General features: G+C 47.2%; 1 protein-coding gene across 1 annotated transcript in view; it reads right to left on the reverse strand.

Moving 5' to 3' along the window:
* The window catches only part of LOC104398164 (lethal(3)malignant brain tumor-like protein 3), a 33,596-nt gene that overhangs the window by 7,300 nt on the left and 8,987 nt on the right, over positions 1-17,309 (reverse strand). The window contains exons 9-17 of the mRNA XM_010008218.1: positions 16,122-16,198; positions 14,747-14,832; positions 10,708-10,818; positions 9,497-9,611; positions 9,289-9,388; positions 7,894-8,073; positions 6,427-6,579; positions 5,955-6,016; positions 3,273-3,439 (exon numbers count right to left, since the gene is read on the reverse strand). Of these exons, the coding sequence (XP_010006520.1) occupies positions 3,273-3,439; positions 5,955-6,016; positions 6,427-6,579; positions 7,894-8,073; positions 9,289-9,388; positions 9,497-9,611; positions 10,708-10,818; positions 14,747-14,832; positions 16,122-16,198 (1,051 nt within the window). The remainder of the gene's footprint in view (positions 1-3,272; positions 3,440-5,954; positions 6,017-6,426; positions 6,580-7,893; positions 8,074-9,288; positions 9,389-9,496; positions 9,612-10,707; positions 10,819-14,746; positions 14,833-16,121; positions 16,199-17,309) is intronic.

A 17,309-nucleotide genomic window follows, 5' to 3' on the forward strand; every position in this document is an offset into this window, starting at 1 on the left:
GTTGGAAGGGACCTTAAAGATCATCCAGTCCCACCCCCTCCATGGGCAGGGACACCTCCCACCAGCCCAGGTTGCTCCAAGCCTCATCCAACCTGCCCTTCAACACTGCCAGGGATGGGGCAGCCACAGCTTCCCTGGGCAACCTGGGCCAGGCTCTCACCACCCTCACACCCAACAATTTCCTCCTCATCTCCAACCTCCATCTCCCCTCTGCCAGTTTTAATCCATCCCCCCTTGTCTTCTCCCTGCCTGTCCTTGTCCCAGGTCCCTCCCCAGCTTTCCTGGAGCCCCTTCCGGCCCTGGAAGGTGCTCTAAGGTCTCCCTGGAGCCTTCTCTTCTCCAGGCTGAACACCCCAACTCTCCCAGCCTGGCTCCAGAGCAGAGCTGCTCCAGCCCTCCCATCATCTCTGTGGCCTCCTCTGGACTCACTTCAGGAAACCAACACAGCCCCAAACTGTGGCAGTAAAGCCCCAAACCAAGGGAAAGGATGAGGCTGGAGAGCTCAAGATAAGGTTGGAAAAGTTGCTGGACAGGTCAGGAGCACAGTGGGATCAGGCAGTTGAGGGCTTTTCCTTTCCTTCCTGCTGTTAACAACCTCAGTGCCCACAGCTCTCTGGTGGAAGTGTCTCATACCATGGCTGTGTATCAGGAAAAGGAAGGGGGGTGGAAAGGTTGGTATGCAATTCTGGGAACATCTTGGAAACTCTGTGCAAGCCACATGGAAGGTGCTGATGCAATCCCAGATATGTGATATCCTGCAGTCAGCACAGGTTGGTCCACCTTGCTGGTGAGGTGGCTTCACACAGCACTCAAGGTACAGCAGAAGGGACAGTCCCTGCAGAGAGGAGCTGGGTTTAACTAGGATTTAGTAACTCACAGGCAATTAGCACAAGGACAGTGTCTTCACAAGGTATGAGCATCTGATGCAGGATTAAGTAATGAATATACAACTTGAGCACGTATTGATCACACAGAACCACAGAGTGATGGGGTTGGAAGGGACCTCTGGAGATCATCCAGTCCAACCACTGCTAGAGAAGGATTCCCTAGAGAAGATCCCACAGGATTCTGGTGGGTTGGGAATGTCTCCAGCGATGGAGACTTACAACCTCCCCGGGCAGCCTTTCCTGGGGCTTTGTTACCCTCACAGCTAAGAAGTATTTTCTGATACTTATGTTCAATTTAGGCTGATGTTCTTCTGTGATTCAAGATCGTGTGCTCTGAGAAGATGACAGGAAGTTTTCAACATGAACAAAGCTACATTAAAGTAACCAGGCTTGCTGGCTGTTCAGTGTTAGCAGGAGTTTTTCAGCTTCCCTAAACACTGCTGCTGCTCTGCCACTTCAGCTGTTCTCAACCAACTGAGGATTTAAAGCAGCATTTTTTTTTTTTCCTTAATGTGGGTTTTATAAATAAAAAACAGTTCCTGGGTCTGAAACCAAAGGAGAATTTACAGCCCCACTGCTCTTGTGCCACACCAGCAGAATGGCCTCCTTTGTGCAGCAGAGTTCAAAGCACAACTCAAAGGCAAATGTTTGCCCTGTGGGAAGATGTTTGGAGCCCAAATGCCAACAGAACAATCCACTCTGGCCTCACTAAAACACCAAGTCCTGCTGCTTTCATCTCCCAGACCTGTGGCTGCATTTCCCTGCACATGCTGATCCTGCAAGTGCTCCTGCTGAGGCCAAATTGATTCCTGTGGGAATTCATGATGAACATCATTTGGAAAACCAGATCCACTTGACTGAAATTCAAGACAAGACCTGCAAGGACTGCAGCCAGTCCATTGTGGTGCTGCATCTACTCATCTTTCTCACGTGCCACTCACACTCCTGCTGGCAGTTGACACTTCACCAGCTGTCTGAGGCTGCAGCACAGAGCATAGCTCAGTGTATTCCAGGTTTTAAGCACTAGATCCGGAGTGTCCAGCATCCATGCCTTGTGGTTCCTGTTTACATTTATCCCTTATCAGCCTAATATCCCAGCTAAATATACCTAGCAGTTGCTCTAAAGGTCAGCTGCAAAGGACAGATCTAATTTGGCTTCTATCCTGACTCTGTTCTTCTGTGAACCAGCCTCCATGTTTTATCCCAAATAAGAGATTCTGATTTTCATGTCAGAGGATCAGCTGCTTCTGCCTCTGTTGATTTTCTAAAAGGCCTTTTGGAAAAATCTTTGGAAGCTTTCTCTCAATAAGGGTATGAACAGCAAATCTTTCAGATTTTTTCTCCTCCTTGCTATGAAAACAATTCACACACCTTTTCATTACCAAAAAACCAAACCAAAACAACCCAGCACCAAAAAAAAAAAAAAGGACCAAGTTTTAAAAGAGCCACCCTAATTGCTCTGTCCCCTTCCCAAGTGCTGTGGTTCCCACCTCCTGTGTCACTGCAATCCCACCAACCTCTCAGCAGTCCTCCAGCACAGAGAGCAAAGTCAAGATTGGATTTATCTGATGTAAGAGGCACTTAGGGAAAAGGCACTTTCTACAAGTCTCTAAAGCTCCTCTATGCATCATGAAGAATGGCACCTCTTTCCTGCTTTGCAGATCACTTACAGCCTTGCAAGAACAACATCACAGCACATTTCTCTGGAATTAAACAGCCTGAGAATAAATGCCAGGATCCAAATTGTCCCCACTTCCCAAGTGGAGAAACAAATATTATTTATGCCCAAGGTACTGAGGCAAAAAACCAACGACTCAGCACACAGAAGATACTGGCTTTTTCACACACCACCTAATTACAGAAGACATCTCAAGAGCTAGAAGTGCAGAGACACATCCCCAGCTGCACAGCTACCTCTGTCAGAAATCAGGTCAGGCTGTGGGCAGTTTTGTTTCAGGGGAATCAGGCAGGGAGATGCAGGAGGAGTGGGCATGCACAGTGCAGTTGGGAATTATCTGCAGTGTAAAAGTGAATCAGCAGCAGAGTCACAGGAGAGGGGGAGTGAGATAAGAGGGAAATGGCATTTGCTTTCAGAATCCTCCTTCTGGCCTGAGGACTGAAAGATCAAGGGGTAAATAAACAAAGAAAGGGATGGAATCTTATTCAGGGAAATGAGTCATGGACAGCAGAGGGTTAATAGGGATCCCTCCTCTCCCTTATAAAGGGACTGGGTCTAACTTCTAGCTGAGTCAGCTGTGGAACATGAAAGCAACGAAAAGCACTGCCTAGGAAGGGAAATAAAGATGTCTCCAAGTAGCACTCCAGAGGAGGAGGGCTCTGGCATTCCCACACCCCACATTCCAGGACAGGGACCAGGTAACTCACCTCTTCCACACTCCATTTGGCCACGTGTTTGGCCGTGAGGCCCGAGACCTCTGGCAACAGCCTGCAGTGCTGCTCCCAGCAGAGGTGCAGGCGGTGGGTCGGGCTGGAGGCCAGGGAAGGCATGAAGATGGACTGGTGGAGGGCCTGCTGGAGATCCAGGTCAGGGTCTGCAAAAGGAAACGAGACAAGTCAGAGCCAGGCTTCAAGTAGGAGCACTTAGAACAGAGCAGGAGGAAGGATCACACTCTGGAATGAAAAGCAAGGCAGGGTGAGCAGGCAGCCCTGCATGGCACACTGAGCTTCCAGGGTGTCCTTCCCACCCTCCCAAGAAGGGGAAAGAAAAAGGAAGATTGCCAGGCTAGAGGCTTTATCATTAGCTTCTTCTCTGGAAAATGATGTCATGCTGCTAAGAGAGATGTTTGCAGCGTTTTATTGACAAGGTGGAGGAGTTCTGGTAACAGCATCTTCAGCTGGAAAATTGATGGCATGGTTCCAGCTCACAGCTGTACCCAGCCTGCAAAGAGCACCCTGCCTGCCAGCCCAGGGCTTGGGCTCCCCTCCCAGGTGACCCCCAGGCCAGGAGAGCTCCACGGTACCTCCAGACATCAACTCCCTCCTCATGTGTCAAGCTTGCAAAATCAAGGCAATAAATAAATAAATAAATAAAAAAGGAAGCAATCACCCCTCCCTAATGAGATCACTCAGTAGTGCAGAGTCATGGTCCTACAGGGACGTGCCTGGTTATACAACAGGAAGCAGAGCAGAGGATGGAAACAAGATGGGAAACACTTCTCTCCTGACAGCGGTTACCCTGTGCTGCCCCTCGCCCCCAGCCCTGCGTGCAGGGTGCCCAGCGCCATCCCGTGGCTACCGTACAAAACTCCGGGTTTATTTCCTGCCTTCAGGAAGGCTGGGAATGCTGCTCGGCTCTTCTGGGCTGGCTGTGCCAGCACACACGGCTGGCAGCAGGATGGTGTGTGAGGATCTGGGGGTGTGCCAGTCGCTACTGGTAAAGCAGGGAGGAAAATAGCACTTGAAAGGAGAAGGCCAATTTCCATGATTTGCCTGCTCCTCACTAGCCCAAGTGCAAGCCTTGCTGGAGGGAAAGCCTCTCCTAGCAAAAGGTCACTCCCTGTCCCCAGCTTACCTTGTCTCCCACCTCCCTAAAGGATCTGGGACAGCATCAAATACAGGTCTCTATTTCTTGGCGAGACCAAAGAGGTTTAAAAAAATAAAAGCCTCAACTGCTCAGTTCAGAAAGTGATGCTCCTGGTGACTCCAGGGCAGAGGACACTGCTGCTGGTTGTCACCTGCTCTCCTCACCTGCCTCACTGCTGGTGGGGCAGCAGCTGCCACTGCCCCCTCCTCCTTGCTGCAGGAGATCCCAGTGCTGCCCAAGGTTTCCTACACTGCCTCATCCCTGCTCTGTGGGCACTGCCTCCACCCCACTTCTCTTCACTAAGCCCAACTCCTCAGGGGTAGGCACCCAAACCATGATCTAAACAAGTTATCTGCCCCTTGAGAAGGAAGCAGGTTCTAATTGTTTCAACACAGATGGGATGAAAGCTCTGGGTAATGCTGAAATTCCAGGATTATTGAAGAAATTCCCTCCTCTGATTCCCAACATTCTAAGGTGAATGCAAAGGGAGAGCAGAGACAGCTTCCCCTGCCAGCTGTAACTGCAACTGCTGGCTGGCAGACTCCCCCAGCTCTGACTGCAGCACTAGGTAAGAAAGAGTATTAAAAGAAAAAACCACCAGCTAGGCACCTGTCCCAGTTTGTGCCTGCTTAGCTATTTTTGATTGGAGACTTATTACCATGTTAAATCCTCCTAAAAGCCTGGTCAGCTCAGTTCTCTGAAATGGCTTTTTATAGTAAATCTGAAAGTTAAGCATATGGTTTGCTAAAGTGATAGCAGAAAGCTGCTCTTAGAACTTAACCTGTCACGTACCAGGAAAAAAAAAAAAAAGGCTTTGTTTTTCTATTTAATGGTTTGTTTTCTTTGTCATCTTTAGGAAAACCTTAGAAAAGTCACCACCCAAGAGGATGCAGATTATGTTTCTGAATACCCTGTGGGGTCCCAAAGAAGCTGTGGCTGCCCCATCCCTGCCAGTGTTGAAGGGCAGGTTGGATGGGGCTTGGAGCAGCCTGGGCTGGTGGGAGGTGTCCCTGCCCATGCAGGGGGTGGGACTGGATGGTCTTTAAGGTCCCTTCCTACCAAACCATTCCGTGATTCTATGAACTTAAACTATCTGCCAGGTTTTGAGCAAACCTCCCTGGTCACCTCTGCTGGCTCTGTCAGCAGAAATGTCACTGACTGGGGAACAAAACTCCTTGTCACTTCAGAAGAGCAGGCCATGGTCCAAGAGATGGCACGAGCTTCTCTTCGCAGTTAATACTTACGAAGCCTCACTCTACAAAGTATTTAACCTTTCACTTCCAAGTAATTCTACTCTTCCTCCTCATTTTAAAGGAAGCATGACTACCACTGCCATCATCTCCTTCCTCTTGACTTGTGGAATCGCTCTTCCTCCTCATTTTAAAGGAAGCATGACCATCATCTCCTTCCTCTTGACTTGTGGAATCAAAGCAAAAAAGCTGTAAGGTTTTAAATGCTCCTTCTGACTGTAGTATATTGTACATCTATGCACACACACACACATAAAAAAAAGTGTCACCAACCTTTCCCATTGCTTTCCTGTTTTGCCAGCTGGAACTTTATATAGGCATGTGAACTCCCAAGCCTGAAAGCATCAATTACAAAGCAATTCAGAAGATACACCAACTAATAATAATAATAATTACATATGTAATATAATTTCTTCTCTATACAAAACTTATGGGACTTTTAGGAAGCAAAAACTTTTCTCTCTTAAACTGAAGAACAGCTCTGCCCCTGAACTCTCTCTAAGCTAAGGACTGTGCTACTAAATTCATGGCTAGAACTGAGATTTGGGGTTAATGCAGGAAAGAGGGGGCCCAAAATAACAGGAGGAAAGGAGATTTCCCATGGCATCCTAAAACCCTGTGCTGCAAACCTCTGGTCAAACTGGGCTGTTCTAAGTTATGTTCTACATCTGTATTTCAGGCAGAGCCAGCAGCATCAAGGAACACAACTTCTAATGCACAAAACCATCCCAGAAATCTTAGTTACTTCTTCCTTTTGGCTTTGATGCCTGCAGAGGAATCCTTTTCTCCCCAGTCTCTCTCATGATTGTTTTCTGACTGTTCCGACGGGCTGGGAACGCTGCTTGGACACGACTTTTCACTGCCTTGACACGACTTTTCACTGCCTTGTGCAGGTTTTCTGGAAAGACAGAGATGATAGCAGCAGAGCTGACATCCTCGGTGCTCTGCTCAAGCAGGAGAGCAGAGCTGGCTGCTCCTTGCAACTGAGAGCAGCAGCCACCACCTAGTGGCAGAATCTTTCCTCTCCCCACCAGCACTACTGGTACAGGACAAAGTGGGTTTTTTTTTCTCTTCAGCAGGGATTGACAGAGATTTTAAGAAATAAATCAGCCCCTGTGGACTGAGGCTCTGATCCCAGCAGCTACTGGAAACCCACTGAAGCATGTGGTATGGTGAAATTATTTCAGATTTTTGACTCTGGATGCCTCCAGAGAACATAGAAGAGTCTCCATCAAGGAGTCTGATGGATAAACTGGGCTATGTGGTTGCCCAGGGAAGGACAAGCAGCAGGGTGGTATCAGATTCACATACTGAATTCAGACCTACCACTATCAGGAAATAAAAGAGTTAGAATAGAAACAGATTATAATTTTGGAATGCCATTTATTCTGGGAGAACCCCAAAGCTCCTGAGAGAGCTTTATGGTAACTGTGCCATTGAAATGCAACCAATTCTGGTTGTTTAAGTTAGGAAATTGAGATGTGTGCACATTTCTGGGATGGGAGGAGGCAAACTTTGGCCATGTGTGCCAGGGAGGGAAGTTTTCCTTCTTTCTGGCCAGATATATCTTTAAGAAGCTATAAATTTAAGCAAATAAATTAACTTTCAAATGTATATAAGCCTTCACATGCAACAAAGACCAAAAGTCTTGCCCTATTGGTGACAATAATAAAAGCTTTCATGTCCAGGTCTGACCCATGACACATTTTAAGCACCTCCTGCAGTCCAAAAACTAATGCCCAGTTTGCTATAATGATACTCAATTCCAAGACTTTCATGCAAGGAAATAAAATATCTGAAGGAACTCAACTTATTTGCCAAGTGACACAGACACAGTCATTACCCCAGCAGGGTAACACAGCCAGCTCTGGGGTGGGTTGCAGTTCCAGTTTAATACTGCAAAATAATCTTGCTTGACAGTTTTAGGACAGGAAAGCAAAGAAAAGAATATATTTTAAATTGAAACAGCAAGGAAAAAAATTTATGGAGACAGAATGCAATTTCCTTTGTTGGAATGTGACCAGAACAGCAGGATTAAGGAATGAAGAAACCTATTAAGGCACATGAGGGTATAAAAGTGCACTGCTCTGTGTTGAGTGTCTGGGGCACAGGTCAACACTACAGAGGAACAAACCAGCCAATTCCTGTGGTTTTCAGTCTTAGAAAATGCTTTTGCTCCCCAGTATCTGCCCAAGAAAAGGGTTCAGCTCACCTGGACTGTGGAGAGTCTTCCTGAGAAGACTCTCCTGCTCCTAACAGGAATGGGCCAGGAGTCTCCAGCCTCTTGGCTTTCTGCATGTTATTGCTGGGGGAAGGTCTGTCCCCACCCAGGCGGTCCTGGAACAAGTTCTCTCTGTTGAGGTTCACATCAGAATAGGGGCAGCCAACCAACCTGTGGAAAAGAAAGATAAAAAAAGAGAGAGCTGATGATGTATGTTTTTAAGTTGTGCCTCAGGCAGATATTCCATCACAAAGGCAGAAAAAGTGAGGAGGCCAAAACCACTCTGGGAGATGTTATTATCCAGCTTTAGGTATGGGAAAGCTGGGGAGTACGTGGCAGAATTAGGAACCAAAGTCGTGTTTGTAGAGTCACCTCAGAGAGGAAGAGAGCTCTTCCTCTGTAACCTGCTTGTCTGAGCACTATTTAATGAAACAAGAGAGTCCTGCAACTTTCACTCTGAGAAATTCAAAGCTCTTTACCACATTATACACTACTAGATCTTCAGACCTCCCACCTGAGGTTGTTTTCTTGCTGTTTGAAAGAGTTTAATTGAGACAAGCCTTCCTCTTCCCAGAATACATAAGAAATCAAAAGGCAGAGCACAAAACAAACTAGCTTTCCTCACTCTTATACTTTAAGAGCCTGCTCACATTCCCTCCCTCTTTAACTGCCTCCTTGCAAGCTGTTTGGGGTGTATTAGTTTACAAAAAAATAAATTCCTTCAGTAATGCTGGAATGTAAAAATTGGAGTGAATGAATCTATGTTGGGTTGCACTGCAGTTTATACTGCTATAAACAGGATTTATGGTGAAACAGCACATTTAGACACAAGAGGGAGCTGCAATTGCAGTTATAACTATCTCCAGAATTAACACCCTGAGATCATTTCAGTGCAGTGCAGGAGCTTGTTGCTGCATTATTGTTGTGGGCAGCAGTGAGACTTTCACAGGCAGAGAACCCTGTTATGAAAGGCTGGGAGAGCTGGGGCTGTTCAGTTGGAGAGGAGGAGGCTGAGGGGGCATCTGATCAGTGCTGATCAGTGTCTACAGGGGGTGTCAGGAAGATGGGACAGACTTTTCTCAGGGGTGCCCAGTGACAGGACAAGGGGTAATGGGCACAAACTGGAGCACAGGAGGGTAAAGATAATATGAGGATAAACTTCTTGACTGTGAGGTTGGCAGAGCCCTGGGACAGGCCGCCCAGGGAGGCTTTGGAGTCTCCATCCCTGGAGACATTCCAACCCCACCTGGACGTGTTCCTGTGGGATCTGCTCCAGGGGATCCTGCTCTAGCAGGGGGTTGGACTGGGTGATCTCCAGAGGTCCCCTTCCAACCCCCTCCCCCCTCTGTGATTCTGTAACCCTATAAAAAGATCTCCTGTACATACGTATAATGAGTCCCATATCTTGGGCCCCTGACGTGACCGACACCGTGGCAGCCGGGAGTGGGACACGCTTGTCCCACTGTTCCCACTCCAGCACCAGCACCTGGGAACAAACAAAACAACAAAAAACCAAATTATACAAATTTTTTTAAAGCAGGTTTGAAGAAGAACAGCAAAATTATTCCACATTACAATATGCAATCGACTTTACCTAGAGGGACTTCCAAGGCATGTCCAGTTTTTGCACACCAGCCCACAGGGTGGACATCAGGGCTGTCTGCATCCACCCAGAAATCATAACTGGAGTCCCAGCCATCAAAATGTATCTAAAAGAAGCACAAAGTCTCAGTCAGAGATACAGCTAAGGTCATGACTCAGCTTTTACTTTAAACCTTGCTCAGCTTGGGGCTGATTCATCCCATCTTTCAGTCAGGTGCAACTCCCTGTCCTTTGTGCTCAGTGTGACTCTTTGTCTCCCTGACTCTGCTTCTGTGTTTTATACAACCACCAGATTTTTGGTGACACACTCCAAAATAGCAAGAAGCACAGCCCACAGGGTGCACAATCTATACTTAAAGACTAAATCTGTGTGAACACAATGGTTTCTTTAATTGCATTGCTTTCTGAGGACACCCTAACATGCTAAAACCCAACAATTTTGCTGAGTTTTGCAGTGAAAGAGCTGGAATTTTCTGCTGCATCAAATCAGTGTGGACAGCAGGGCCAAGGAGGGGATCCTTCCCCTTTACTCTGCTCTGGGGAGAGCCCCCTGGAGAACTGTGTCCAGGTCTGGAGCCCCCAACACAGGAAGGACATGGAGCTGCTGGAGAGAATCCAGAGGAACCACAGAGATGATGTGAGAGCTGGAGCAGCTCTGCTCTGGAGACAGGCTGGGATAGTTGGGGTTTCAGCCTAGAAGAGAAGGCTCCAGGAAGACCTTAGAGCAGCTTCCAGTGCCTGAAGGGGCTCCAGGAAAGCTGGGGAGGGACTTGGGACAAGGGCAGGGAGGGAGAGGACAAGGGGGGATGGATTAAAACTGGAAGAGGGGAGATTGAGGTTGGACATGGGGAGGAAATTCTTGGTTGTGAAGGTGGCGAGAGCCTGGCCCAGGTTGCCCAGGGAAGCTGTGGCTGCCCCATCCCTGGCAGTGTTGAAGGGCAGGTTGGATGGGGCTTGGAGCAGCCTGGGCTGGTGGGAGGTGTCCCTGCCCATGCCAGGGGGTTGGGACTGGATGATCTTTAAGGTCCCTTCCAACCCAAACCAGTCTGGGTTTCTATGAATTCCCAGCTGGGCAGGCCTGTAGGCTAGATCACTTGCATAGTATTTGTCTGCTGCTCCTCATACCAAACAGGTATTTCTCCTGTTCTGCCCATCACCACACTCCTCAGCAGGAGGCCTCTGCACTTTGAAGCAAGGTCATACCTTGATGCGATGGTCGTCTTTGTCAACTATTGTTGCCACTCTTATCAAGATGGGATTTCTTCTGTCCACAGCCTCCAACTTCGTATTAACTTGGAATCCATGAGCAGGACGCTGCGAGAGAGGATTGCAAGCAGAATGCTAAAAGGTCTGGGTGTTCAGAGCTAGTCACCTGCCCTGAATAAAATGTGCTCAAGTTTCCATCTCCCATCCAAATGCCTTTCAGCTCTGGCCCGAGTGCACAGGGCAGCCTGCTGCAGAGCTTAGCATCAGTTTCCTAGAGGGTGAAGCAGTCTGCCTGTCAGCAGCCCCACACGACTGGAGAGGAAGCCTGAGCTTTTTCAGTGCAGAGGAGCATTTCACAGCCAGGGCCAGAGGGGCTCCCCTACCAGAAAAAAAGGCCAGATACTACCACAAGCTCCCCCGAGGGACAGACTCTGCAGGGTGACAACAGAACAACCTGACACAGCAGGGAGATGATCTATCTGACAAGGAGAGAGGCCAGCTCAGCACTGTCTCACACCTGAACACACCACATGTGACATCTCCTGTCCCTACACTATATGTGACAATCTTCTTGGCATTTGGACATTCCAGTTCCCTTCAGTAAGCAGGTTACACCTACTGCTGAGGATGGCAACTGCATCTGCTTGTTAATGACTGTCAAGAACTGTGGGGCTGGGACCCAAAAGCATTTCCAGTCCATCTGCAGCTGCTGACTTACCCTTCTCTCAAAACCCAGCAGTCAAATGACATTGTAAAAACTCCAATTTGTCCTCTGACCTGATGTGTGCCCTGTGCAGCACCCACTCATGTAAACCTCTAAGTAAGACAGTGTTTCCTAATTTTTTCATTTATCTTTAAATGACTGACTGCAAATTCCTCCTCTGACCTCCTCAGCTGGGGGTTATGGAGCACTGGATCCTCATTCAGAACACATCCTTCTTTACTTCTGCACATAAAGGTCAGGATTTTAGCAAGAGATGATAAATTGTGCCTTTGAACAAGATCAGGATAATGAAAAGATGATGATAATCACTCTTCCCTCCAGTAGCAGGGGGTGGGGAAGAAGGTCCACTTCTGAGCTAAGGGGATTACAGGCTCCAAACCTCAAGTTTCTCTTTGGTCTCTTCACCTGGACACACATTTATCCAGAGGCTTTCAGCCACACAACACACTGAAAGACAAACAATCTAAACTGCTTTTAGTTTTAAGAGCATCTTATTGACCCAGCCAACCTTGCCCATGTTCCTTGAGGAAGGAGCCTGAGGGCTGGAGAACAAAAACCTGCCCAGAAGATGCACAGGGCTGTTTGTTTATGACTTTCTGCAGGGTTGCTGCCTTTTTGGCAATAGCTTATAAATGGTTTTGAATTGACAGCCCAAGACAATGGGCTGAAATAGCAATGCTGACAACTAGGCTGGTTCCTGCATTTTTGGGTAGAGAAGGAAGCAGAAATCCAGAGCTAAGATCTGGTGCTGATGATCAGTGTCTCCAGGCTATACAAGATAAAACTGTTAAAAACTCATTCAGTAAGAAATGTCTGTTCTGGTTCTCAAGCCATATATTTATGTACTGATTTCCTGTAATTGCTAGCTGGAATAATAATACTAATAAAAAAAAAAATCAATACCTGGGCCATGCATTTGCACTTCAGATCAACCAAGCCAGAAAAATAACAATGTCTGATTTTGAAAGAGTTCTATTAACTGTTAATATATCAAATGCCCTTTTTTTTTTCTGTCTCATTCTCCAACACAGTATTGGATGCTAATTTATTTTCTGTAGTTTCATGAGAGCAGAATTGACCCTTCTGCTATTCTCTCCAAGCCAGATATCTGAGGAACAAAACAATGGCTGCAGAGTGTGCATGAAACAAGAAAAGACGCAGACAAGGCAGTTGCCTTCCCCCTTGGGAAGACACTTCACTTCTGAAGAATCCCAAGCAGAGACTACTCAGGGCTGGAAATGCTCCCTGTCCTGAGCAAAGTCCTGCTACCTTCAGGTGACACTTCCCAACACACTGGAGGGAAGGGAGGCCATCCAGGGGGACCCAGACAGGCTGGAGAGGTAGGCTTGTGCAAACTGCAGGAAGTTCAACAAGGACAAGTGCAAGGTCCTGCATCTGGGTCAGGGCAATGCCAAGCACTAATCCAGGCTGGGTGTAGAATGAATTGAGGGCAGCCCAAGGAGAAGGACTTGGGGGTGACGGTGGATGAGAAGCTCAACATGACCCAGCACCGTGTGCTGGAACCAGAAACCACCCATGTCCTGGGCTGCATCCCCAGCAGTGTGGGCAGCAGGGCCAGGGAGGGGATTGTCCCCTCTGCTCTGCTCTGGGGAGACCCCCTGGAGAGCTGTGTCCAGCTCTGGAGCCCCCAACACAGGAAGGACATGGAGCTGCTGGAGAGAGTCCAGAGGAGGCCATGGAGATGATCCAAGATCCCTTCCAACCCAAACCAGTCTGGGATTCTGTGGCTCTCTGATTCTGAAGCTCTGTGGAAAGGGCTGGAGTGGCAGATTCCTTCAGGCTTCAGGCTGTTCCACAGGCTGTACTTCATTACTTCTTTTTGTAAAGGAAGAGTTTTATTATCTTGCCAAAATATTTGTTTCTACCAAACTACTTCTATTGTTCCCCTATTGTGTAGAAGACCAACTGCTACAGTATTTCACCCTGGTTTCTCAAGAATCCCATTTTCCAACACTGTTGGGATTTTACAAGCAAGGCTCAGAAAAAGGCTGATCCTGCCCTGGGGACAACAAAGTGTCCAACTGAGAAGCTTCACTCACCATCCTGCACCCTGGCTCTGAGGTGCTTTATGTGCTGCATGATCCACAGTGCTGTCTGCCCAACTCTAGAAAACCTTAATCCCAGGGATGTTCTGGCATTCAATCGTCCTGCTGCTAACTCCAGCTGTGGCCTTACAGTTCCCTAAAGAGGCAAACCCAACCTCTTCCCACTCCCTGACATCCACCTTGTGACCTACAACCACTTGAATGGACACCTGCTGCAATCTAGCAATTATCAAACTTGTCTGGCTGGATTTTTACCTCCCTTATCTGAGGCCTTCATGATTACTTTTCCTCCTCAGCCTCAAAGAGCTTACCAATAAATGATACAGGAGGGCAGCAGGAATTAACCTGCCACACTAACTTCTTCGAAAGGAATCAAGACAAGTGTCACAAAGGCACAGACAAGTCTTTAAAGTTTAGCAAGGTGAGCCAGAGGTGCTGGAGAAGCTGCTAAGAAATAAATAAAAATCAACTTTAAAGTCTGAGGAGTTTTTAATGAAGTTATTTTAAAGGCTTGTGCTTTGTTTCTGCTCACAGTGAGCTTAGAGATAAATGCACTGAACTCGGAAGTAAGAATCAAAAGCTCTTGCTCCCAAGGTTGAGAGAACCATCTGCAGATCTATCTACAGAATGATCTGACTCCAGAAGTCTGGCAGAGATGCTCTATCATCTGTCAGAAGGCTTGGTTCTGTGGAGGGCACAGCTGGCTCCTCCCTAGAAGAACCAAGATCTATATTAGAACATGTAAGTCCTTGACAGAAACTCCTTACTGAAATTCCTGCCTCACCAACCAGGGGGAGAAGGATTTGCACAATTATTTGAGGGAAGTTTTTAAAACTTCATGTGGAGGGGACACCTGAGGGAGGAACTGCCCACTTCTCATTCCCCCCAAACACATGCACACACACCTTGAGCAGACCAGCTTTCTCCTTCACACATTCCTCTGACAGCCCCAATTATCTGTGTGGACTGAAGGTTCTTCCCTTCAAATGGAGCAAATGGAAATGTTTAATTATAAATCCTTTCCAAGATAGCTTTTCATGGCAATTAAAAAACCATAAAGATTTTGCAGTCTGCTGTGTGTTTTCCTTTAGCAGCAACAAGAGATGATCTTGAAACAGAAATCCCAGTTTCACCCTCTTGGCACAGACATGGTGAAGAACCATCAAACAAAGCATCTAGCAAGAGTGGGTAGAAAACAGCAGCTTCCCCTGCCCTCCTGATCTGGGACAACCAAAGATTCACCAACCAGTTTGAATGCTCTTGCTGGAGCTGCCTGGGAATTAGTTTCTTCCAAGTATTTCTCCCAGGAGAAGGATTTGGAATCTTTGTATCCTGAAAAAAAACAAACCAGAGAATTACCATTTAAGTAAGAAAACCCCACATTTATTGCTACAAACAAGAGAAAACCAGTTATGAAACACATGGCTCTGATGTTAATTTAGCACTTAACAATGGATAGTGGCCTGTTTATTCAAACACAGCACTTGGAGCAGCCTCCCTGACTTCTGCACTAGGTTTTAGCTCTGACCTGAGAAGCTCAAAGAGTTTATTTCTCTACAGTTTAATCAAGGCTGCTTGTCTAGAAAAAGCTGCCAATTAAGAGTCAGTCAAAGGATCCTGTGATGTGCAAAGGCAGTGCTACCTTCATTTCCTATTTTATCAACTATTTGATGTGTGAGTGCCTGCAAGATTGTGGAAACTTCTTGTCTCCTGCTACCTACTCACCCATAGCTGAGGAACCCAGCAGTCTGGAGAGAAAAGGCTTCACCATCACCTCAGACACCTACATGGGTCTGCTACTCTAGCAACAACCAGATGTCTCTCCCGTTTAAGAAACTCCTACATTTAAGAAACTACTCTACTTTTTTTTCCCTTTCCTACTTCAGTGTTTTTTCAGCCCCAGGATTGTTTCCCACAGAAACTGAGGGGGAGCATTTACAACCCTTTCTGCCTCTGCAGCAAAGGCACAGAGGTTAATCTCTCTAATGCAGAGGGATCTTGTAGTGTCACCCAGTCCACTAAACTTGATCCACAATAATTACAGAAACTCCTGCTCCAGGGCTGTCAATCCAGCAAACAGCAAACATCACTTTTTACTTTTTGTTATTTTGAAGGTGAATGAGCCCTCTCAAGGCCTGAAAACAACATTCATCTCCCCAGAAGGTCTGTCCTTTTCCTTTTGCCAACATTCTCTTTATTTACTGAATTCCAGGGCAGCACAAAAGAGATGTAGCCTCAGTTATTCCTTCATTTCCATAAATTCCACCTTATCATCTATGAAATCATGACACTGGTTCACAGAATTGTTCTGGTTGGAAAAGACCTTTATCAAGTCCAACAATTAACCCAACTTGACCAAGTTCCTCTTTCTTCCAGCTCACATTAAAGGAAATGCTGCAAATACTTCCACGTTCCTTCCCTTCTGATATCAAATTCAGTTCCAATTGATCAATCCCAATTCTTGAAAGAGCCATAAAACAAAAGTATCAACAAAAATATTGTCAGTAGAGAAGGGAGTACTGAATGGAACCTATAACTTGGAAATGTGTAGTTATGTGGAAGATGGAGCTCACAGGGGTTTTTTTAACTGAGGCAGGAAATAAGTCTCACTTTTAACATACCAAGTGGTGTTGTCAGGGGGGTTCCAGTTTCTTGGCAGTAGCCAACAGGACGAATATATGGGCTGCTGGCTTCACACCTGAATCAAAGAGGGAAAGTTGGCACCAGTCAATTCTGAAGTAAAAAGAAAAGCAGAATCTCAAAAGCTGTCTGATAGGCCTTAGCTGGGTGAGCAGATGCTTCAGTGGGTGGGATCATGGTGTAAAAGACAAGCATCGCCTCGTTAGGATTTAGAATGCCAAGTTTTTAAAGCATCCAAGCTGCCCCAAAAGGTAGAGAAATAAAAGGAAAATGTTTGGTGCTTAAAAAAACAAGAACAAAGCTCCCCCTGCCAGCAAGTTCAGCCTGTATATTGATCATTCAACCTAAAATGCATAGAAAGCAAAGAATCATAAACCCTCATCCCTAACTGAAACAGCACTACTGTGGAGAAAGGGGGAATTACTCCATAGAACCATAGGATGGTTTTGGTAGGAAGAGACATTAAAGATCATCCAGATCCAAACCCCTGCATGGGCAGGGACACCTCCCACCAGCCCAGGCTGCTCCAAGCCCCATCCAACCTGCCCTTCAACACTGCCAAGGATGGGGCAGCCACAGCTTCCCTGGGCAACCTGGGCCAGGCTCTCACCATCCTCACCCCCAACAATTTCCTCCTCATGTCCAACCTCAGTCTCCCCTCTTCCAGTTTTAATCCATCACCCATTGTCCTCTCTCTCCCTGCCCTTGTCCCAAGTCCCTCCCCAGCTTTCCTGGAGCCCCTTCAGGCACTGGAAGCTGCTCTAAGGTCTCCCTGGAGCCTTCTCTTTTCTAGGCTGAAACCCCAACTGTCCCAGCCTGTCTCCAGAGCAGAGCTGCTCCAGCCCTTGGATCATCTCTGTGGCCTCCTCTGGACTCTCTCCAGGAGCTCCATGTCCTTCCTGTGTTGGGGGCTCCAGTCCTGGACACAGCTCTCCAGGGGGCTCTCAGCACAGTAGAGGGGACAATCCCCTCCCTGGCCCTGCTGCCCACACTGCAGGTGATGCAGCCCACTTTTCAGGTCTTTGCCAAGAACTGCAAGTTTTCCATTAATTCTAGCTGAAACCTAGTGGGAGTTTGCCTGGTTCCCAATTTTACTGCATCTTAAGATCTTCAAAGTCCTGAAGAAGGTTATGGGCCAACGTGAGACAGGCCCTTTTGTCACATCTGCT

Source organism: Chaetura pelagica, unplaced genomic scaffold, assembly GCF_000747805.2.
Source record: "Chaetura pelagica isolate M959 unplaced genomic scaffold, ChaPel_1.0 scaffold840, whole genome shotgun sequence".
Classification (NCBI taxonomy): domain Eukaryota; kingdom Metazoa; phylum Chordata; class Aves; order Apodiformes; family Apodidae; genus Chaetura; species Chaetura pelagica.